Source organism: Hirundo rustica, chromosome 5, assembly GCF_015227805.2.
Source record: "Hirundo rustica isolate bHirRus1 chromosome 5, bHirRus1.pri.v3, whole genome shotgun sequence".
NCBI lineage: Eukaryota > Metazoa > Chordata > Aves > Passeriformes > Hirundinidae > Hirundo > Hirundo rustica.
In genome coordinates this window covers 36,208,523-36,232,532 of record NC_053454.1, presented here as the reverse complement: position 1 = coordinate 36,232,532, position 24,010 = coordinate 36,208,523, and the positions used below count along the sequence as shown (strand labels likewise).

At 38.3% G+C, this 24,010-nt stretch overlaps 1 protein-coding gene across 1 annotated transcript in view; it reads left to right on the top strand.

Moving 5' to 3' along the window:
• Positions 1-17,694, top strand: part of PPA2 (inorganic pyrophosphatase 2) — a 33,958-nt gene extending 16,264 nt beyond the window's left edge. Inside the window, exons 6-12 of the mRNA XM_040064305.2 lie at positions 633-719; positions 2,032-2,158; positions 9,678-9,805; positions 11,577-11,662; positions 12,663-12,732; positions 16,443-16,482; positions 17,509-17,694. Coding sequence (XP_039920239.1) covers positions 633-719; positions 2,032-2,158; positions 9,678-9,805; positions 11,577-11,662; positions 12,663-12,732; positions 16,443-16,482; positions 17,509-17,537 — 567 coding nt within the window. The 3' untranslated portion in view covers positions 17,538-17,694. The remainder of the gene's footprint in view (positions 1-632; positions 720-2,031; positions 2,159-9,677; positions 9,806-11,576; positions 11,663-12,662; positions 12,733-16,442; positions 16,483-17,508) is intronic.
• The last annotated feature ends 6,316 nt before the right edge of the window (positions 17,695-24,010 follow it).

Below are 24,010 nucleotides of genomic sequence, written 5' to 3'. Positions count from 1 at the left end.
GTACTTGTGCAGTGATTAAGTTATACTAACTTGGCTAGGGTTCCTTGCTTGTGCAGTGCTCAGAGCTGGGGTTTAAATGTGCCTCTTTGTTCTTAAACTCTTAGCTGTCCTTTGGGATGTACATGTCTCAAAATACCCAGAAATACTTCATACCTAAACCTAAATTCTTTTAGAAAGCTTATTGGGTGCCGACAAATATGTGCATATGAGTGTGGTTAGCTCAAAGCTTAGACGTTTTAGAAAGCAACTTACTTTAATATCATGGTATTTAACAAGGATAACAAAAATGTAATTGTAAGATATCCTAGCTTGTTCCCACTATCACTAGTAACTAGAAAAAATCCGTATTTAGGGTCCTCTGATGCTTTAATCACTGCAATTGGGTAAAGTGTATCTATTGAGTCATTGAGGCAGGAAAGTATGTCCTCAGTAATCCTCATGTCACTGGTCCTGAGTGTGAATTACTCGGTGTCAGTCCACTGACTGTTTATTTTTTCTTCTCCCATTGAGCAAATTTGTTCTCAGAAAGCTGATGTTTTTATTGTTGCTTTTGCTAATCTTTGTAATTTAGTGGTACGATGAGTTGTAATTGCAGTTCAGCTGGTAACTGATAGTTCTTTTTCCCCTGGCAGACCTGGGAAGATCCAAACCATACGGATAACATTACAGGATGTTGTGGGGATAATGATCCCATTGACGTTTGTGAAATAGGTTCAAAGGTTTGTATTTATCAGGATTGAGTTAATTTATCAAGGTTAACTTAATAATTTGGTACCAACTTTTGAAAGGGAAGGTCAGATGGAAAACAAGAAAAGATGTGTTAATAATGTTATGGACTGACAAAAGTATCAATAGAGGATCTGAGGAGACAATAGGTAAGGAAATGGTGGATTTTTAAAAAGGAGGAGGGAAAGCAGGATTTGCTTAAGTCTTTGTACTGGTGAACAGGGAAAATAAAAGAACAGCATCTTGAAGTTGTGTGGCTGAACATTAAGTTTTGGGTGAAGGAGGTGAGGGTTAGGATTTTTGGGAAAGGAAAAGATTTATTTATTTTTTTCCCTGTTAGCAGTATTGGAGATAGGAATAGATTGCTGAAAGATGAGGAAATAAGACACCGTCATGTGCATTAAAGTTACAAAGTCAAGCCCATAAAGGAGGTGGGTTTGAGTTTACTCATGGGTGCAAACTGAAGTAGATCCTCTTTTCTAGAGAAGACAGGAACCTGCTGCTGTGTTGCAGAGTTATGTGTCATAGAGTGGATGGATGAAAAGAAGAGGTGCAGCAAACACCATTAGTAGGTATAAAGGAAAGGTTTAGCTCTCTGGAAGAAAATTCTACATATCTAGAGGCAGCAAAGAATGGAGCAATGCTGTGTATCAAAAATAGGATTATGAAATGGATGAGTTTGAAGGAGGGATCTCTTAGGATATTTCGGTAAGGGGAAATTTAATTGGTGACCTCAGTGAAAGTGGCTTTATGTGGCTTTTAAGAAACCTAAAAATTAATTTCAAGGGATCCAGAAAGAGTTAAAGAGGAAATGTTAGCTGGTAGGGAGAAGGTCTCAAAGAAAATGCAAAAATTGTTGTGCTGGTATTTCTGGGAGAGTTCGGTGTTTTTATATGTGTATATTGGAGTCCAGAGGAAGGAATAGCAAGACAGAAATTATGACCCTTAGTTTAGAAAGCAGAGAGTCAAGGGACAGGAAGAAGTTAAAAATGAGTATGAGACACGTCTGATTTGCAGCTTGGAGGGGAGACCAAGGAAGTGTGGGGGAACTAGGGTAAAAGGGAAGGAAAAAAATATCAGTTACTTGTCTACTTAAATGCTGACTGGAGAATTTGAGGATTGGAGAGTAGTAATGGTGGGAGAAAGGCTAGAAATACTAAAGAGATATGTATTGGGTTTGCAGATCTATCTTGCAATTCTGTTACTGCCTGCTGGTCAAAAATGTAAAACTATTTTCTTTTTTAAGGTAAAAGAGAAATATATATGTTGTTTTCCAAATGTTTGTGGCATTATGTTATGTTTCAGATTCGTTCTTCTGGTGAGATTGTTCAGGTGAAGGTCTTGGGTGTTTTAGCTCTTGTTGATGAAGGAGAGACAGATTGGAAGATAATTGCCATCAGTGCAGATGACCCAGAAGCTCAGAAAATCCATGGCAAGTATCTTTATCTTTCTTAATGCAGTTATGTCAGAAACTTGCACAGCAGAATGGTACCTGAGTTTAGCCCACCCAGGATAAGAAAGGGCAGACAGTGGAAAGGCATGACTTTTCTTTTTTTGTTGTTGTTTAGGTCAGGTGCTGCCTTCAAGGAGGGTATAGGTGCTTTCACACTAAACCATTAAAATGGTTTGCTTGGATTTTCAAGAGGACATGTCATGCAGAAAGTCTTATGACTTCTGAAACACAACTGCCTTAGGAAGTGACCTCAAATAATTAGAGTCTTACCTCCTGTGTAATATTGCTTGTTTACCCACTTATATGATATAGTACACTATTGTCTTTTTGAAACTGTTTGTTCCTTTTATAGTTGCAGCTGTTGTGTTGCATTCTGAAAAGGCTGCATATTTCCATTGTCTTGCCACTTTTAAGAGGATTGTTTCCAGAGTTTGGTGCTTAGTATGAGTAATTAGGTTTCACCTTTTAGCTTGAAAATTTGTGAAGTAAGCTGCTAGTGCAGCTCACCCTAATCAGCCTTGATGATGACTAGCTATGCAGCAGGAGGTATCCTGCTCAGACTTGTCCTCCTTGTGATCATCCTTCCAGTATCCAAATGAAACTTGAATACTGAAGTGTGTCCATGTGAATAGCACATGAGGTATTATGCTGATTGTAGATGTGTTAAAACTGCAGGAAGTTTAGTTTTTACAACACAAGTAAAATGCAGTTTTTCTCTGGATAAATGGAGGTTTGCTTCCTCAAATGGAATATTACTGGGAATCATAAGAATTGAGAAGGTTTGGTTAAAAGTGATTGTTAGAAGACCAAAAACCATATGTACCATCAGGTATGTACAATGAGAGCCTGCTCTTTGTTGGTAAGGGAGCACCAAGGTGCAGAGGGGCCTTTCTGTAGGAAAAGAACAATCCAGTAGCTTTTTAAGGAAGTGTGTTTCTAAGCTATTGAGGTTTTTTCATGCTTTCTGAATGTCACTGGACAAGCCCTTCATTCTCAGTTTTCTTGCAGGTTACTTTCACATGGAGAATACTTGACTTGTGGGGAAAGAAGGGGAGAAGAGGAGATAAGGAAAAGGAAACTCTTGGGTTGATGCTGATTAAAATCATTGGGCAGATGAATTACTGCATAGTGTTTATGACTCTTTAACTACTTTGACAGTTAGAGATTAAGAAGTTCAGCTTAAGGAAAGAGTAAGTAATAGTTTGCTGTTAATGTCAGTATCAATTTAAACCACTCTGTAATGTGCAGTAAAATGCAATATAAGTGTCAGTAGTTAAAAGAAAGGTGAATAGCACTTCATTTCTAGAAACTGTTCTGCTTAAAGACTTACCTTTTCTCCCTAGCAATTTCTGAGAGAATGTAGTCAGAAAAGTGGGTGAGAGAATTTAGAAGGAGCTCACTAAAGCAGAGGCACAACTGTGGCTGTTTATTCCAATATTATTTATTAATTGGGGTTAACTGTCTGTATTTGAAAGCTTTGTCTAGTTTTTTGGTTGGTTTTGGTTTTGTTTTTTTTCCCCCAAAGCAAAGACTGATTTATATCAGCTCTATAGCAGCTTTAGTTTATTTGGGAGGGGAGGAGTAAGAGCTTTAGTCTTAATAAAAGAAGAAAAAAAGGGGGAGAAATGGGCAAACCATTGCCTGTAATTGGTTCCTGCGTGCATCCTTTCTTATCAGGGAATATGTGCAAAACTTCGAGAACTGTCCTGAGATTCAGAGAAGTGTAGAAATATTTATCCAGTTTAATATGATTTCCCTTTGGGATTGGAGTTGCAGCCCAAGATTTACAAAAGAAAGTAAAGGGGGAGGAAAAAAAGCCCCCATCTGCTTTCAGAGAACATGACTGGCTTGCAGTGTTTAACAGCAATCATTCTTCAGTCTGAAAACAAACAAATCTGTCAGAGCAGGCAGTACAATATGTCCTTTTATACTTGTTTTTCCCCCTTCCCAAAGTTGTTAATTATTTCAGCATAAAAGGATGGCAGCTATGGATAAAACCAGTCTCTCCCTCTGTAATTGATGTGCTGCTGTGTTACGGAGGTGGCCTCCTGGGGAAGATGAGGCTGAGTGTTGCCTTCTAATCCTGTCCAGTCATTTCTGTATCATTTGTTAAACGTTTCCAACTGCACTGAGAATCATCACGTTTTGCTTTCAGCTCAGTATGTGCAGAGCCCCCAGTGAACATTTGGAAAAGATAATTCCAAGACACCAGAGCGGTGATTACTTGCAAACCCCGTCCTGAGCCCGCACCATGTGTTAACTCCTCTTGCCTCTTTAAGCACACCCCAGGTACCTGGGATATTCTCCTTCCGGGATTGTGATCGTTCTCATAAGTGCAGTTGATTTTTCTGAGGCTTCACAGAACTCGGAACTGAGAAGTCACAACTTCTGAGTGCTTCTCATTGTTTATTCGTAGCACTCCACTGAACTGTGTCCTGCAGGCATTTATTGATAAATACTGGTTTAAATTGGAAACCCTGCCTAGAACTCTCTCTTTCACACTGAGCAGTGAGAAACTCTTGTTTACAGTGACAATACCCAGGAATGATAGGCAATGCTTAGCACTTGTTTAAGTGGGAAATGTGTCATCAGTAGGAGTAGCAGGGACTTTTTGGACTGACTTTATAAGGTAATCTGAAACAATAGCACTTAATTATGATGAGCATGGGGACAGTCTCTCACCAAATACAAGCTGTTTGTCAGATGCAGACATCTGTGTGAGAAAGTTTCTTTTATACTACAACTAGACACCCGATTTATCTATTTCAGTAAGCTCTGTCTTTGTGACTGTTGTGTTTCTGCTCAGGCAGTCGCTAGGCAGATGGCCATTAGTGGACCAGTGGAGCAACTTTAGACCAAGCAACTTGGAGAAAGGACCTAAAAGCTCCTTGCAGACTGAAACACTGAATTTTGGTGTTTAGTGTTAGCCTGATTGCTGTCTTTATTTTGTTTTGTTGTTTTTGTTTGTAAAATAGGCAGGAAGAGAACTAAATTATTGGAATAGAAAAGTTGCTTGTCAGCTTATCTCGTAGTTTGGATTGAATTTAATATATTAGAGTTCATTTGTATATCTGATGTGCTTTACTAGTTTGGGGTCAGAAAGTATGAGTGATACTTTTGTGCTGTGATTTGGCCTAAATGTATGTGACATCTTCATGTTGGACGAGGTTTTAAAAATCACTGGCAGTGGATGCAGGAATTGTTTGAAGCAGCTTATGAAGTCTGACTTTCAGAAGGTCATCTTGCCCTCCTTCATCAAATTGGACTAATCATGTATGCTGGATGGCATTTTGTAGGTGATTTACTGGCCTGGAATCTTAGCAGCCATTTTTGCTGCCATTGTTCACTGGAAGGATGCCAAGGATCTATTCAACAGCAGTTGGTGATGTCTGCTGGCTTTATTGTGCTGCCATTTGCTGACACTGGTGTAGTTAATTGTGCTGTGTTGCCATGCTGCTTTTACAATATGCATCTCAAGATAGGGTTTAGTGATCAAACCCTACATGGCAAAGCTAAGGCAAATTATGTATTTTGTACCATAACTTGTTACAGACCTTTGCAAACAAGTGTATTTATTCACAGTCAGCAGAGGCCCAGAAAATTTTTGTTGTGGATTTGTGTAAGCACTCAGTATAAAGAAATTCATTAGCTGTACCATGGCTCCCCTTCTACTCCCTGCACAAAGTATACCAAATGCCTTTATATGGAATTTAGCTGCTGCTTCCTGTAAATGTTTATAAGATGTTATTAAAAACATATGTCCTCTCTTCCCACAGACCTTGTTTAGAAAGCTTGCTGCAAACATGTTGTTTTAGCTTTGCTTGCAAGAAGCAGCATCTGTTGTACTAAAAATGGTAGTTTTGTACAAGTACTTTTGTTGCTCTCTTCTGTAAAGCCAGCTAGAATTGGGATCTGCATTTACGTTGGCTCACTCCTTTGACAGTGAGCTAGCAGCAGTTCTTGGTGCCAGCCTCTAGGGATTTTCCTCATGGACACTGAACTGCAACACTTACCTGCTGTCTCTTTTTAACCCTTGGCACTTAACTTTGGTGCCCAGAAAAACGAGACCTATGGTGGTATGCAGGCAGTATAGCCAAATTCCCACTTAGAGCCCCATGGGGACCTACTGATAATGTACCTACAGCAGCCTGACCTGCTCTGCCACTTTGAACAGGGCTTGCTGGCAGAGAAGAAGCTGCTTTGGGCCATGTACATGCTTGCTGCTCCCAAACCTGCCCCTTTTAACATCACTGTGAGTACATAGCTCTAAGGGAAGATAAGCAGTCAAGGTCAAAAAAGTGTCTTAACAGTGTTTACTGCAGAAAAGACATCTAAGTTGTTTGCTTTTTAAAAAATCATAATAATTTGAAGCTATCTTCTGTAGATACTGGTGTAGTAAATTATTGTACTGCTTGTTGTGGTGGTTTTTTTTACCTTTCTTTGCTTACTTTTCTGTTTTCTGAGTGTGGTTTCTCTCATTTCCCTCCTGATATCCCAAAGAGGCTGTTTAGATTTTAGTGGAAGACAGGATTTTAGTGGATGTCCATCAGGATTGTCTTTCAAGTTTTTCTATGGTGACTTTTAATGAACTGAAGAGGTGGCTGTTGAGTGATGCAAGAGTTGCTGTTTTCCTTGTATTTTGTATTCCATGCTGACTCCACAGCAACAGCATTGATTCTTTCCTGGGGTTTGTTTTGTTGCATTGTTGCACTTTTTTCTTCTGCTTGCCACCAACTTCCATTATAATACAGATGTTCTGGAGTTTTGTGTGTTGTTTTTTTTTTTTTAATCAAGCTTTCAAATTTCACTCGATGTTCAGTAGCTCTCCTTTTTAGTAAAGAACGGTGAAGTGAAGGTAGGGATGAAGGAGAATAACTTGCAAGGAACCCAGGAAATAAAAGCAACCAATGCCCCCCTTCTCAAGTCCTCAAAACCAGTCTATACAGCATTCATAGAATGCTGTAGTGTGATTGTGTTCAGTCATTTTACTTAGGCAAGGTATTTTCCAGTAGATAGAAAGTGTGAAATTCAGGGAGATAATTCTATCCATGAGGATAGCAACTCTTAACAAAAGAAGATAATGAAAGTCTGTCCCAAAGACTATCTTAATATCTGAGTCCTTCAAATAAGTATAAATAAAACCTATAAATAAGGGAAAACACATGGAAAAAAGTACCAAGTGCCAGTTAGTAGACTGTAAAGCACTTTTTGATGAATGTAAGAGGCAAATAACCAAGTAGGGGGAGTGGAGAAAGCAGAGTTAGGGGAGACATTTGCTGGAATGGGAACCAGAAAAAAGGAGCAGCAATGTGAGAAAGTATGCTTGAATTTAAGTAGTGTCTGGAGTTTGTCCACTGCTGGGAGCCAAGGAAATTGCTGCAGCAGCCTGATACGCTTTACAGACTTGAGGAGATACTGTCTCTTCAACAAGTGTTAGATATTGTGAGGTCAAACCTCACAAGAAAAGATGACAACAGCTCAAGTTGGAGTAGGGATGTTCTCGTGCTTGGAGAGAACAGGATGGTACATGGGAGTCCTGAAACTGATTTGAATTGGAGCTACAGTTTTATTAGTGCCCAAATGAAGCATTCCGTCTCCAACCAAGATCCCACCCTTTTCTAAATCATTCCTTCTTGGTTGGTCTTGCCCACCCAGCCTAGTGAAAACCTTCTTGTGCTCTTAAACACGTATTTCAGCTAGAAGACCTGCCTCTAGCACAGCCTTATGTGCCCTTGCTTTTTTCTGGGATTCTGCCAGTGAAATTCCCTGATCTCCTACAGACAGATGGCCAGCAGCCAAGTTCAAAATGTGTTTTACTCTGAGCCCGTAAACACGTAGCCCTGTTAAATGTGTGCAGAGCAAAAATTTACATGGGATTCTTCAAGATTTTATGTTTTATTCTTTGGGTAGTGGTAACACAGTGGAATTTGGGAGTGGCATCTATGACATGCCTGTTAACACTCAGAATGTCTTCTTGCATAGGTCTGGCCTCCCAGTTCAGTCTAGATGTCATCTCTCTTGGTGGTCTACTGAGAATTGAATGAAAGCACAAGACCTTTTCTCTTTTCTTATTGTTCTCTTCAGAAATACTTCAATGTCTTTGTTCAGGTTCACAATGAAATTTTAAGATATTTAGGCACTTATATATGGAAAGCACTTTACTAGGTATCAATTTTATGGACTAAGGAACTCTGATTTATAGGACTGGATAGACAGAAGAGTATCTCAGCAGAAATCACTGCCAACCAGATGTTATTGAGTGAGGCATGTCTGTGGGAGAATATAATGAAAAAAGCAGGCAGTATTGAGAGAGGGCAAGAAGGAATAAGGAAGGAAGATGTGAGCAAGTGACTGGCAAAACACTAGAGGAGAGTACCACCATGGAAGGTGGCCTGAGCAGAGTAAGGTGATGAAGTAGTTGGTAGACTACAGCAGTGAAAAGTCAGCTCCCATTTCCGTCAGAAGTGACTGTAGAAAGGAAATAGAAGATTACACCAGTAATAGTATTTGGCTTCTGGGACAGACAAAATCCTTAATTACATCAAAATAATTAGAAAAGTGTTGAAAGCTTTTCCATGTAAACATGTTGCCAGGCAGTTAATTTGTTAAGGGGTTGATAGGACCACACCATTGCATGTGACAGAAGTGGTGGTGGTCTCAAAGGACAGCCCATTAAAGTTTGATATGCACAGCAGGTAAGATCAAGAACTGCATAGTTGATATGGTAATGTAGTCTTCAAGCAGAATTATTGTGGTGTTTCATCTCTATGTACACACCATGGCAGTGTTCATCTCTGCCTCATGAGGGTGTCCCACAAATGGAATACATTCCTCTTCATGTCCTGCCACATCTTTGTCCATCAGGGTTGTAGAGCTGGAATTGTTTATCACTGTGAATATGCAGATACTGCAAAGTTATCAGTCAAGTTAGTGTTTAGAGCTCCTAGAATATCTCTGTCATGTCTTGAAGGGGAAGAATTTGCAACTAATGTCAGCAAAAGAGTGCCTTTTAGTATAATGTTAACAAGTCAAGCCTGTATTTTGTTTAGAGATGTTGGTTTAAAGATCCCTGTGTTGAAATTGTATTATAGCTATTCTTTCATTGTCAAAAAAATGCCCATAGCCCCTGCAGTTGCCAGAGGAAAAAATTGCCCCAGTTAATAATCTAAGTATTGCAAGAGTTACCTACTGAGATAAATACAGAATTTTCTTCTGTCACAAATATGGTTCTTTTATTCATTGTACCTTTGGGCCTTAATTAATGAAGGGCAGGAGACGACTGGTTTACCTGCCTAGTGTGGTTATGAAATCATAAGGTAGCAACTATGTGCAGCTAATGGAATAAAGTGGAGTACTAATGACTTTGAAAGTATTCAGTGAAATCAAATTGCTGCAGATTCTTTTAGAAAATTTTAAAAAATAATGTTCTGAAACCTGTGAGTGAAAATGATTAGTCCTTACTGTTTTCTTTTTTTTTTTAAATCTTTTTAACCTACAGATATCGATGATGTCAAGAAGCACAAACCGGGTTATCTTGAGGCTACAGTTGACTGGTTCCAATTATATAAAGTCCCTGATGGTAAACCAGAAAATCACTTTGCTTTTAATGGAGAATTTAAAAACAAGGTGAAGATAATGCAAAATTAAAAATGCATCATTCCATCATGTGGACTCTATAATCCATTCCTAGAATTTTTGGAATTGTAAAGGTGGAGGCTTAACAAAAAGGATTTTGATGGGACAAATCACGCACAATTTAGTGGGCTAGGATTAAATAATGTTTGCTGCCTTCCACTTTGTTTAGGGAAAATGCGTAGGTCATTAAAGAAAGTCTGAAAAAAATGTCCTAATCCTGATGAGATTTATACATGCATCTGTGTGGTTTTTAGGTGTTTTTCAAAGCATTTTCATTCTGTGTGTCAGAGTAATGAACAGTTTGTCTTTTCAGGTGTTTTTATAGTCCTGTTGGTAAATGTTTCTGACCTTTTTTTTTTTTAAGGATATGCCGTTTAAGACAATAGGTTACAGATTTTTTCATATTTGGTATTTGCTCAAGGCATACTTTTTTCTGGTAAATCTATAAAAACATTTGAAGCATTTGGCTTGGATGCTGAGAATTTTTTTTTTTTTAAAGAAAAAAAAAAGAGCAGCTTTTTAAACTACTTACAGTAAAAATGGCTGGTGTTCGAAAAGAGATCGGACCAGGTAATTTACCGTATTAAAGGAAATACTTGGATTTGTCCAGAGAAATTGGATGTGATTTAAGTAAAATTGCTTTGCAGCTTGTGTATTGCATGCTCTGTGTAAATTATTCTTGGCAAAGATTCACAGGTTTCTCATGGATGATGTCCGTGTGTCAGCCAGTTCAGCCTTGCAGGATGCTATCAAAGTTACATAATGCCTTCTAACCAGCACAGGCAACTTTACATGTTTTGTCTGGTTAAAGAAATGCTCTGACTGTCCTCTGCACTAAAACTGCCTTTTAAATCCATCAGTTTTGGAGTTGTAAGGCTTGATAACTTGATCTCTCCCCTGTTCTCCCAGGAACTGCTCTTAGAGATTTTCCTGCACTGTAGAGTGACAGTAGAACAGTGTATCCCTGTCAGGCCATTGGAGTTCAGCCTGGAGGCACTAAATGCCCTGAGATAGCTGGTTTGGAGCACTTGAATAATTCTCAGGCATTTTTAGAGACCCAGGATGTGGCGAGGCAGCTGTGGCTGTGCTCCAGCAGCTCTGGTGAAGTTCACAATGTTCCAGTGGCATTTTTCCAAGTCACTACTTGTTAACAAATGTGAATATTCAGTTGGCAGCTTTTTGCAAGTCTAGCAGTCATCATCTGGGCACCAAGGGCTTATTTTACTTTAATTTTTGGAAGCTTTTTTATCCTAGCCCCACACCCAATATTATTTTTGTTTCAAACAAGCAGAAACTGTTAAGCAGCTGTCATGTTACATTCTTGCAAATGCTTAAGTATATGATTGGGTGTTAATGAAGGAAATGCAAATCATGCCTCTAGAGGGGAAACCCAAACTCTGTTCTGCATCTGTAAGGGTGGAGTCATAGCTCACACACTTGATTCCGTTTAGAGCCTGGTACAATTTTCTACAGCAGTAGGGATCTCCTTAGCATCTAGTGCTGATTTCATTTCTTTCACATAGCATTTATGTTTTGTGGCTGCAGACTGAAGCAAAGTCCTGAATGTGTTGTCAGTATATTTGACAAATAGTGAAGTTTGTTTCTTTACATCAAAAGGGTGTTATATTCTCCAGAAATTTAATGAGGCCTCAAAGGCGGTGCCTTAAATAACACGTGAAATAGTATGTTTTAATAAACTAGTTCTGTGGCTTTTTCTTTGCTTAATAACATTTTAATTTACAAAACTTTCCTTGTAAACTAGGATTTTGCCGTTGACATTATTAAATCTACCCATGAACACTGGAAAGCTTTGCTTCATAAGAAAGTTGATGGAGGTACTATAAAGTGGTATGTATCCAGTCACATATCTTGGCTCTTCACATTGTGCTATACTGATGCTGTTCAACAAGTTGCAACTGTCTGTGAACTGCCTAGATTTTTTTTTTTAATTTGAAATGACAGGAATATTCATGGGTTTGGTAATTAATTGATAATAAAGCATGATTGACTAATTGCACCTTGTATAATGATGATGATTTACTGGTAAGTGGTTCCAGAAATTTATTGATTGCATAGATGTGACATTCATTACTTCAGCTTTTGAGAAATGGCCCCAGAGTGTTTGTTCAGAATTGTTTTGGGAGAATCTCGGTCCTCTTGTCACTGTTCATTCTGTTGTATTGGGGAATTGAAGTTTGTGCAGTTTATTCTGTAGGACCTTTAAAATTCATGTAACGACTAATTTTCAGTGTAAAAGTATACAGATTCATAGGGGAACATTTCTGCCAAGGATGTGATCCCAGAGTTTGTCTGGAAATACTACAGATATCTACTGCTTTATGTGGCCTGTTTTTCCTTCTTGTTAGATACTGCAGGTAGGTTGCTGAAGTAACCTGCAGTTACTCCCATGATCTGCCACAGAATCTGGCCATCCTGCAAGGCACAAGAGATGTGGTATGCTAACATCATCTCTGCTAGCCATCTAGGTGTTCCTCAGCTCCCTCAGGAGCTGTCAGTTTAGTTCTGCTGACTTTTTGGGGGGGATTTAGCTTCTTGGCTGTGGCCTTCTGCACTGCTCCCAAGCTAGCAGCCAGAAGCACTGAGTGTGAACACTGCTTGCATTAATACAGAATACACAGCCTAGATACCTCCTCAAACTGAAACAAAGAGCACCCCTCCACATGCCTGTTCCTTCCAGAATTATTTTGTGGTTTTGGCTTCCTTATTTCTTGTAGATACACATTTTTGAGCTCTATAGGTGACAGTGTTTTTTTTTTCCATAAGTACTTAATTGTGTGTAGCTATTTTCCACTGATGGATAAAGCATGTTTTTAATTTTATTTTTCAGCACAAATGTTCTGGTGAGTGGCAGCCCATTTTGTTGCAGTGAGGAGGATGCCCGATCGATTGTGCAGTCAGTAAGGATATTTACTTTTTTCCCACCCCTTTTTTTCTTTCAGTGATAAATTGGAAAAGACTGTTCAGAGCTCCAAAACTGAAGTAAAGCAGCTAAATTTAAATAGTCCTTCCTTAAGCAAAAATTTAAGTAAAAGGAGGAGCAGAAAGGTTGTGAGGGAAATGTGAGTGCTGTGATATAAACCTTTCTTTGCAGTGGTCCAGTTGTGCTTTCTGGAGGTTCATTTCTGTTCTGGTGGAGGTTTTTTTGGTATTTTCTCCTTCTGCAGTGCTGTTTCTTCTTATCCTGAATATCGAGATGGGCTGCTATTTGTATCTAGCCTGCTGTCTTCTCTGTCTCCCCTGTTGCCATGAGTTACCGCCCAGTGTTAGAACTCATTGACTAGCTGACTGTGGTCCCTAATCACTAAAAGATCCTTTGTTTGTCTACTTGCATAATTAAATGCAATGCTTTAAGAGAGGGGATGCTTATTTGAATGTTTTTTAAAGAATACCTGTCATATTCTGAAAATTAACATAAAGTTAAAACATGCAGATTTCCTGTTCAGGCAAGAAAGATGTCCTGCAGGTTTGATGCTTTCATGTGCAAATGTTAGTGGAGGAGAAATTTTTCCATTTTAAAATATGCTAGTTTGGATGCCAGAAATTAAGCAAGATTACCAGAAATTACATGGAGAAATGTGCCCCCAAGTATTACTTTTTATTTTCTAACAGATGCTGTGATTGAGCCTGTTCTCATGACCACATGAGATATTTTGCATGTGTGCATGGCTGCCTGGGCACCCAGTGTTTCGCCTCAACAGTCGCAGTAATTATGCAAGTAGAGGTGTCAAAGGACACGCCGTCTGCTGTCTGTGCAGTTGACATTCCAACAGCATTTCTAGTGAGAATGTGTTGTCCTGGATGCTGTTTTGTCACAAGCAAGACTCTCAATTGCAAAGAAATGTTGGTTTTAAGTCATAAAGATGTGTCAAACCAAATGTTTTTCCTATTCAGATACCTTGTTTTCAGCACTTCTTTAGAAGTATCTCTGTGTTGCACTTGTGAATGTTGATTAATGGGACTGTAAATTTTAAATGAAAGAAAAACTCATTTTGTAATTCAGAAATGTTTTTAGACATGTCAGTCACAGCTATAAGCAAGTTTTTACCTCCTCTGTACTTTCAAATTTACAATAACTTTATGAGTCTTTAAATGCAATTAAAACTTCAAGTCCAAATGTCTTTGAATGGTGACAGATGAGCAAAGGAGTATTTCCTTTTGGATCCTCTGCTCTTTGTACTTTGAGGCATGCAGTGTAAATAATTATTAAATCAAATCAGCAGTATATCTTGCTCTGTTTCTCAGTAACAATTCTTCTTTTTTTTTCCCCCTGGTTTTCAGGGAGGGGAGGAAGTTTGCAAAATCAGTTCATAAAATAGATACCTTGTATCAAACTTCTATGTCTTTTTTATTTGAAAGCTTCCCTTCTTATCAAATGGTATCACTTCCTGTCTTTTTTTAATGCCTCATATTCTTTTAAGTGATAGTGTTTTTGTGAAGTATGTTTCCACATACTCCTTTCCATCATTCTGTTTCAGTTCAGTCTAAGTGTTTTAATTATGTCTTTGTAGGGTGCTGCCTCTTGGTGCTTTCCAGGCGGGGAAAATATGCAATACTCTGTTATAAATACTGTTCATGCTGCATGCAGTTGCCAATCTGCAAAAACTAAAAAGAAGTAAAATGGCCTTGAAATAGGAATCAGGGACAGTTGAACTCTAAATATAAGCAGGGAGGTTGACTTGCACATTTTAAGCAGGTATCTTTTTGTCTAGTACACTACACTGCATGCTTTGGTTGTCAGACATTCATCTCTTTCACGCTGAAGTGAAAGTACGTGAGTGTTGGCTGCAGAATTTTAATGGCTGTGGTGATTTCAAATGAAAGCTGCCTGTGTTTGCAGAGGGTTGTTTTTGAGGTTTTTTTTTTTACACTTTTTCTTCTATTTTATATCCACCTATTAGTTCCTGGATAAAAACAAAATAATGAAAGTTGAAACAGAGATCTAGTATGCAAGTACACTGAGAGATGTATTTCCGTTACTGCAAAATTTCTGAGCTATTTCTGCAGTGAGAGCTGGTTCCCTACAATTCTTTTTCCAGCATCAGATTTCAGTTGCAGCATTTTTGAGTGAGTGATTACTGCCTTAAATCAGATATATTGAGTTCTCAAAAAAAACCCCCCAGAACAAAACAAACCCCAAAGAAGACACTAAAAGCCAAAAGGCAACTCTCATTATTGCTGTGGAACAGTTTTCATGGTGAACAAGAGAACTGTAACAGAACCAACTGGAAAACATTCAAATCCTTACCAAATGCTTATCAAGTGTGCACTTATCAGAATTTCCTATAGATTTTGATTGGGTGTAGTCCAGTTGTTTTCAGAATTATAGAATTATTTGACCTTTTGTTAGTTTACAGATGAGGAACTAGAATGGCTTGTCTGGGTTGGGGAATTTCCACTCCACTGAGTGAGTTTCTGAATGGTTGGCATGTGTACTGTCATCTCTGTTGGAGGTTAACTAAGAATGATTCCACAGCAGGTGAATTGCCATGACCAGTCAATTCCAAAGAGGTAGAAGATAATATGTGCATGTAAGAGCACATACTGAACATTCAAACCACCCAAAATTACACTGGACCCCTGCAACTACAAGTCTAGATGAATTTTAACATTAAATAGTGAAAAATTCTAGTGTTCTCTAGCCTCTGAAAGTTGTTTCATCTGTCTCAGCTCCAGTGTCAGTGGTGTATGTTGCGCACTAAACCCAGGAGGAATAGAGCTTTGTAGATGAATGTGTTAGTGCTAAGATACACTGTTTATTTCATGCTTTTAAGTGTTGCTATCTGTAAAACTGACCAGAACCGCCAAGCCTTTGTTTAATATTAATCTTAAGAATTGCTTGCTCTGTGAAGAAGCTGCTGAGTGCTTTGCAAGTTGGAAAATCTCCAAGACAATCTATATATAGTTTGTAGAGCAGTGTTTCTCAGACTTATCACATAATTCTTTCCTTATAATGCTGGAAAGTGAACTAGGAAAGCTTTGCTAGATGATGTCTCTTTTGATAAAATGCAAAACATTGTTTTACAGGGAAAAAAATTTGACTTTTCCTGATAATTTAAAAAAAATCTCTGACCAAATTTGAATCTGTGTATTTGTTGATGTGTTTTGAATAATTCAGCTCTGAGCAGGAAAGTTTGTTGACTACCTTTCTCCCTGCATGCTTTTTGTGAGGACATTTCCATTTGGGATTTAGTAAAGGTAGAATTTTCTGTGCAGTGGCCAGTTGGGAAACAAAAGGTTGGTGGGGTTGTTATTCTGGGGTTTGTTTTTAAATTTATTTATTTGGTTTTTAAATGATTTTCCAGATGAAAGTGTTGTGTAGTTAAGAGATTCCTGGTTCAGTGGGATTAGATTTTGATCTGGTCATGGTGGGAAAGTACTGAGTTCTTATCTCAAGCTTTTTGAGCAGTTATCCCAAAAGTAGTAGGCACCTGCATATAAATGTTGACCTCTGGTTTTCCCTGTCTTATGAGATAAAGCTTGGGTTTTGCTGGAAGGAGAGGGGATCTTCTGGTGATATGACCTGGGTGGGTGCTATCTGTGAAACCTTAAGTAAATGTTGCGATATTGGTTTGGGGCTTTTCTCTTATTTTTTTTCCCTCTTTTTTAGGCACCAGCATTTAAGAATGGAGGTTCTGTTTCCCCAGAAGGTACCTTTTTTCTCAGATGTCATATGAGTTCTCTTAATTGCTGGTTTTAAAAATTGACATGAAAACTATTCTGTTGCAAGAAGGCAGTTTTGTGTATATGAAAACTATAGTAGTTATATCCTGTCATATGGTATTGCCTATCTCCTGTTAAATAGAACATGAACAGAAATTCCTGGATGTTTTATGGGAGAAGATTGCTTTTGAGTGAAAGTGTAGTCCACATAAAAAGATAAAGACAAAATTTTTCTCTTACTGATTATGCAAGGCAAATTCATGGACCCTTATGGTTTTTGAAGGAGATGGGTTTCTTTGCCTTAGTTTTTGTCATTCCTCACAGTAGCTAACTAATGAAATAAACAGCTCCTTTTCCTAAAATTGATATAACCATACCTATTTTTCAAGTGTAAGTTTAAAGACAAAATTTTATCCTTTCACTGTTATGACTGTTTTTCATGTTAACAGAACATGTGTTTTTCTTTAAGAAATAAGAATGCATCCTACGTTTCTAGTTTTAACTACTTTAAAAAAGATCTTTTCTACTGGCAGGAGCTATGGAGAAGACATGTGCTTTGTGAGATGGAGGGAGTTACAGGAATACTAAGTTAAACTTAGCTGTGAGCCAAGTGCCAGATTGTTTGAGAAGCAACATCTGTGTAGCCCATGTCATGGGAAAGCAAGTAGCATTCCATTTACCTTTATATGGCATGCCAATAAATAGCATTTATTTACCAAAGTATTAGATCTCAGACCTCTGGCAGCCAGCTGAACGTAATCTGCCTGATTTGTGATGTTTTACAGGGACAGTCACAACAGTGTTGTAACTTGTTGCAGGATTGGTACAGCCAAACTGTTAAAATGAACAGATATTTTGAGGCCATGCTTTTCACAGGGTGGGGATTAGAGCTAACACAGCGGTATTATGATGGGAGGGAAGGTAGCTGAAAGGGCAGAATGTTGTTTTTTCAAGTGTTTGACTAGTTGTATAGAACTCATGTCACTCTTGTATTTTTTTTTTGTTTGTTTTAGTTGATTCCTGGTACTTTTTTCCCAAGTGATCATCAAGGTCTTCTGAAGGTGCATCATTAAATCTTAATAATCATCCCTTTCTTTGAAGACGGGCAAAAGCACTCATTGTTGGATTCGTGTTGAAACAACTTTTCAACTAGTGTAAATCTTCTCTAATGTAAATAAACACTGCCATTATAAAATGAATGTTTCCTTTCTATGTCTGTGTAGGGTGGAGCAGAGGGAAGAGGAGGGACTTGCTTGTTTGTTTCTGAACCTCAGAACTGCTCTTATCCACTCATGAAGTGTACTAAATGAGATGAGAGAGAAGTTGTCTTCCACCCTGTTCTTCAGATTTTGGAATAATTGAGCCATTGGGTGCATTGAGTGTTAATTTCTATCTCGGGTCTTTTCTGGCCACCCTGACTGTAATCTGTTTGAAGTCAACAGTAATCTTTAGGTAAGAGGCTTAGGAGTTTACTGTGTTCTTTGATAGGTGACTGTTTCCCGAGTCGCATTCACTTTTGTGCCCAGTTGTCTCTGCAGGCTTCGTAGAGTTAGGAACGGAGCACACTTGCTTTAAAAAAAAATAGAACATTCCTCCAAAGATTAATTCAACTAGCAAGGACTAATGCCATAACAATTGAGGTAAGGATGCACGTGTGCTCTCTGTTCTACATCCTGTTTTGATAACTTGTGTGTTTCATCACACAGGAAGGATTTTCCTTATGGAAAGCTTCCATTTTTAGAACTGTGTATGCTTTTGATAATTACTTGTTCAATGAGCCAAGATTAGTAAAATGTACAGAACTGAGCTTTGTGCTTTCATGGTACAAATATCTGTCCTTTTTTCCTACTGCAGGATTATGCCTGGCCTATCTGTACCACGGTGTTCATTAAAGACAAAAAAAAGGCAGCTATTATGTAGAAAGAGAGGAAATGATAATATAGACAGACAGCTTTATCCAGCTTGTTACTGAGACCAAAGGTGAGCATTGTCTGCTTTGTCTGATGACAGAAACAGAAGGCTAGTATAGGGTGGAAACGGAAGACAAAGAACTGCCAAAGTTAGGCTGTGGCTTGCCAGAGAGGATTAACTTTTCCTTACAAAGTGTAAGTTTTTAGTAAGAAAGGTACGTTTCTTTGATTTTAGGATACAATTTCCCTTCTTTAGACTCCTGTAGTGTATTGTTTAGTGTACAAGCACCAGTGACTTTGGAGATCTCAGTCTGGGCCTCAGCACTTAGGAAGAGATGAAGTTCTACCATCTGCATAGAGTTGTGTATTGTTTCATGCACAGGGTTTGGGTGGGATAGGAGAAATGCAACCTAAACCTCAGATTAGGAACTGCTTTTCTTTTTTGTAGTCAAGAGACATGTTGCATCCAATATACACTTAGAGCAATGATTTCCCATTGCTTTATTTTATACTTTAGAATTCTAAGTACATGCAGCATTATACCCCCCAGGTTTTCTTAAAGAGAGTAAATGTTTCTTGATTGCTTTGTGTTCTCATGCAGCCTCTCAGGATGAGATTCCTCTGGTTAGAGGTGACCTCTTGTAGCTCGCAGAACAGCTGCTGTATTTGCTTATATGGTAGTACACCTTAGAGACTTGCTGTTTTGTGAAGTCCTTAAGGACAGCTGAACAATGAAGTGCACTGTGTGAAATCAAATTCTTTTACATAGAGTGAAAAGTTGTACCCATGTGAAAACCAAATATTGATTACAAATGTACCCGTGTTGAACAGTCAAGGGTAGGCCGTAAGTTGCTTCATTTTTACTTCAAGGGAATTTTAACAGTATTCTTTCATTTCTAAGTATATTTATGAAATGTGGTTATGAATCTCAGAAGCAAAAATAAATTTCTAAATCAGATAGGGCTTTGTGAAAGGAAATAACAAATAATGCTTGGGAAAATTGAAGTGATCAAAGATGCCTAACACTACCATAAATTTGAAAATGTGTAAGTATTTCTTTCATATTGAATATATGAACAGATGACTGTCACGGTGAAAGTAGTTTGAAGGAAAGGAAAGTATTCATGTTCATTCTCTGAAGATTTTTTCAAAGCAGGATATAAAGGTGTGCTGTTACACGTAGCCTTGCCGCGAGAATGCACTGAATGCCACTAACACGGATTTCAGAAATTAACCATAATGAAGGAGCTGTAGAGAGATGGGACAGAGAAACCAGAATATATTTTTCAGATCCCAGGGAAAAAAAGTCTGAAACAAGTATTTTTTTATTTTATTTTCGCTTTTCTCACAGGCCTAGGTCTTCTGTTTGTATTTATTTATATTATTGTTTTAATGTTGTTCTATTTAAAGTTGGTTTCGTTTTAGCAGGAAGTTAAGTGTAGTAGTGTCCACTTTTCAATAGTTTTTTGAAAGGAACTTTTTTGTATTTGTTACTAATATCTCCTGGAAATGAGGACATGAAGAGAAACACCTTTTTTTCCTCCAGGAAATAAATCCATTTTAACTGTATTTTTTTCTGTGTTGAATATATAATACTCACATGTACATATTTCCTTCAGTATACATTTTCATCTTTATTTCCTCTTTGCAGAGAAAGGAGAGGTTACTCTTTCCCTCCCCTTGCAGTTGTGACAGTGAGGGTTCTTTTTACTTACATCAATCATTAACTGCTGCTCAAAATAGTAGCTTTCACTGGCATGGAGTTCACACATCAATCCCTCCAGTCAAAAGTGGGATTTGAGTTTTACTTATGTGGAAATAATGTTCATTATTCTTTAAAGTGTGAAAATAAAAGGTCTGTGAAAATAGGATGGTATTGTCCCTGTCAGGATGTTATTTTCATGCTGTTAGTTATAATGGATATACTCTGAAAACCTCCGGAAGAATAGGAAGTCATTCTGAGGTATGTTAGGGAGAACTGTTCATAGATGTTATGCAAGGAGATGCTACGCCTTGCCATAACTTTTCTGTGTTTAACACTTGCAAGCTACAGCATAAAGCAGTATTAAACTGGTTGAAGTATTTTATGCTTCCCTTTTACTGGGACTGCATCTTAACAGTTTGTTTAGTTTGTCCAGCGCAAGGGCAGACCCAGTGTTACACCAGTAGGGTGCAAAGGGTTGTTTTTTTTTTTTATCTGCCCTTGCTGTAAAGTGTAAGGTGTTTTCCTATCAGGTTTGACAACCTGGTTTCCACTCCCGACGGACGGAAGTTCTGGGATTTAGAGAACAAACAGGAAAAAAGCTTGCTGGCAGAGAACAGAAAGAGGTACAGGCAAATAAAAATAATGAGCTCTAAATAGGAGTGACTGAAATGCTTAAAAACACACCTAAAAATAAGGGCAATATGTAACAATGCTGACTTCATGCGGCTGGAAAGGTCAATAGGATGTACTTGCCAAGGAAGAAGAACGTTTACCTGCCACACAAAAGTTGCAATTTCATCCCCTAAGTGCTCAGAAATAGTGCTTTAAGCTTTGGCCACCTGAGTGGGGAAACATAATGGAAAGCAGAAACTGTATATGCTTTTGAGTTGACTTCCTGGGAGTCTCTTGGGTTATGCAGGTATGACCTGGGTGCTCAGCAGTATTGACTGACTGCTGCACCCACACAGAGCTTGATTTCTCACAGCTCACTGTTACGGTTTCACTCCCTTCCTAAAGCTAGAGATGGGGTCTAGAGAGTAAACCAAAAAAAGCCAAGCTTACTGCAGTAGATTACCACTTTGCAATTATTTGTCAGCTTTGGCTAATTAATTCTTCACTACTTGTAGCAGAAGTTTTAAAATGTTCTGGTGCTGTAGGCAGACTTCAAGTAGTGCTGCATGTTTGTTTTTTTTTTTTTTTTCAAATTTCATTCTAGATCTGCTAAGTTACAACTGAGTCAATCTTGTCAGTGATTCAGTATGCTTAGTATGTAAGATTTTTGTTGATGATTTGCTCTGCTTGCAAGGGTCAAAAAAAGGTTTCTTTTTGTAAGGGAAAATGCAGAAGCCAAAAATAATTTCACTGTTCTATGCATGAAGAATATTTCTTATGTGCCAGGGTGCTGCTGCCCTTTAGCTTTTTCCCTTAGAACATCCTCATAAAGTTTGTAGATTGTTTACAGATGTCACCAAGTTTAATACTGACTTTCCTGTTCATGGTCTTTGGAAGAAAAATACTCAAATTACCCAGGTGTTACATCACATAGGCGAATTTGTGTGTTGAGTTGCACACCTAGTCATTTGTTTCTGTGTACATAGGAATACTTGCCTGGAAATAAGGGGGGTTTTTTTCAGACCTGAAAATCTGGTTTTCTGTGCAATGTCCAGTTCTAATAGATCACTGGATGGTCCTGTAGACTTCTCTTTTGAGATGAAGAGAGTAAGTGAAATGGTTGCACTTTGTAGCTATTATTAGTCTGGTGCTCATTTATTGGTGTGTATATGAGGATATGGATATTGAAATGTTACGCAAATGGCTGGTTGCTATGTAAGCTGCCTGCTGCTGTTATACCAACTAAAAATTTGAGGATTCTCTTAAGCATTTTGTATTTCACATTTTTAATTTGCTGAAGAGTAAACATTTACCTGTAGTCAAAAGCTTTATGTTGGAGTACAAAGAACTAGCTTTAAATTCTGCTTCTTCCATAGTGGGCTTGGGCATACGTTGTGGGCTTGGGCAGGCCAAGTCATCTTTATTCTGTTTGTAAAATAGGTAAAAAAGTTTTTTATGAGCAGTCTGATTTTTTAATAGAGATTTGGCCCAGCATTGGGAGGAACTCCTTCCAGTGTCTCAGGAAACAGGATTCATTGAGCTTTGTTTACAGTGAGGAGTGGGCTATACTGACAGGCTTTCTGCAGGATTTGACTGAAGATGCTGGCTTTGCTAGTCAGACTGATCTGCCCAAGCATTGTCTGATGGCATAAATATCTTAAGAGTGAAAAGAGCATCAGTGGTGATGAAAGATCAAGATGTAAATTAGCATCTTGTCGTTGTGAGTTCTTCAGGAGACTAGACTGAATTTTTAAGCAGGCATTTAAGTCCCCTAATGGACCTGTTCATGGGGTTTTTTGGAGTGCAGAAATGCCAAATTCAAAGTATAACTCCTAACCACCTGGGATTTTTGAGCATTTTAACTTTAAATCATAGGAGACCTGGGAACAAAGCTGGTTTAAGAGTCAAAGTAAAAATATCCTGCTACTTAAAAATATACAGCGTAGTAAAATCACATCTAACTGAGTAGGAACCTGCTTTCCTTGGAGAGCTGGTATGAGAGGGGAGGTGCACTCAGGTGAGGACAAAGTTCCCCTGACAGCTGTTCACTGAAATTCACTTTTTGTCTCATATTGCCTCACTTTAACTAGATTCCTTGTATGTTATGATCTGGGAATCAAGAGCTTTCTGATTGACAAACCTCACAAACGTCTCCCTCACTTTTTGTGTCTATAAGTAGGGATACTATCTGTTTATGTTACAGTAATGTGGGCATTAGTGGCTTAAAAACTTCAGAGATCAAGGAAGTCTGATTGCTAACAGGTGTCTCTTGAACACCCTGTAGGTTGGCAGCACAAAGCTTCTAAGTGTTCAGGAGTTTTGGGATCCTGTCAAAGAAGGTTTCTGTTGCTATGTGTACGTAGAAGGGAAATCCTGCAAGAGAAAATAGTCAGGGTAAGCACTATTGTGAAGTGTGTATGAAAAGAAAGTTGTAGCTAGTTATGCAACTGGGAGAACAAGAGTAGAGAACGAAGGGACTCATATGTGGGAAAGGAAATGGCATCTCCTGTCCCAATACAAGAAGAGATTGGAGGTGTGTTTTTGTGGATCTAAGTGTCACTGGAACCTCTTTGTCCCTTATTTACAAGCCCTGTAAAGGTGTTCTTCCGCGATTACTAATCTGCTTTGTAAAATCTGCTCTCAGATTCACTTAGCAATTTATCTTGAGTTGGAATGGTTCAAGATACCTCCAACTGAAATGCAAATTAGTCTTAGATGTCTCTCTTCAATTCACACTTCTTGGAAGAAGTGACACAGTTCTTGAAAAAAATCATAATGATATTTCTATGACGTATGGGCTCCTTGTTGCATGCATGGTGCAGCTAATCTGAATCATACCAATATCCGTATGGTCTGCCTGAAAGTGTGGTGTACGCAAGTTGCACAGCACGTGATATTTTTCACTGAATGCATGATCTGGTGATCTCATGTAAAAGAAGTTTTTTCAGAGAACGGGGAGAAATAGGGATGAGGGGTGGGATGGGGATATGTTCTTTTCCAAGAAGGGACCAAGCATGCTGTAGCAGTTAGTGAACACATGCATGGCAGCTCCTAAAACTTTAGGTTTTTTTCCTTTTAACTTAAAAGCCTAATCCATTTCTAAATATAAGTTTAGCAGAAATGGTTTCTTTATGATGATTAATTACATAGTGAATGGATGTAGCTGACTCATTCCCAGTTCTCTTTGAGTTTTGCATTCTGAATTTTAAATTATAAATGTTCCTATTTAAAACCGCCTATTTTAAAATTACTCATTTCAAAACCATGTGGCACTGAAGTATTCTGACC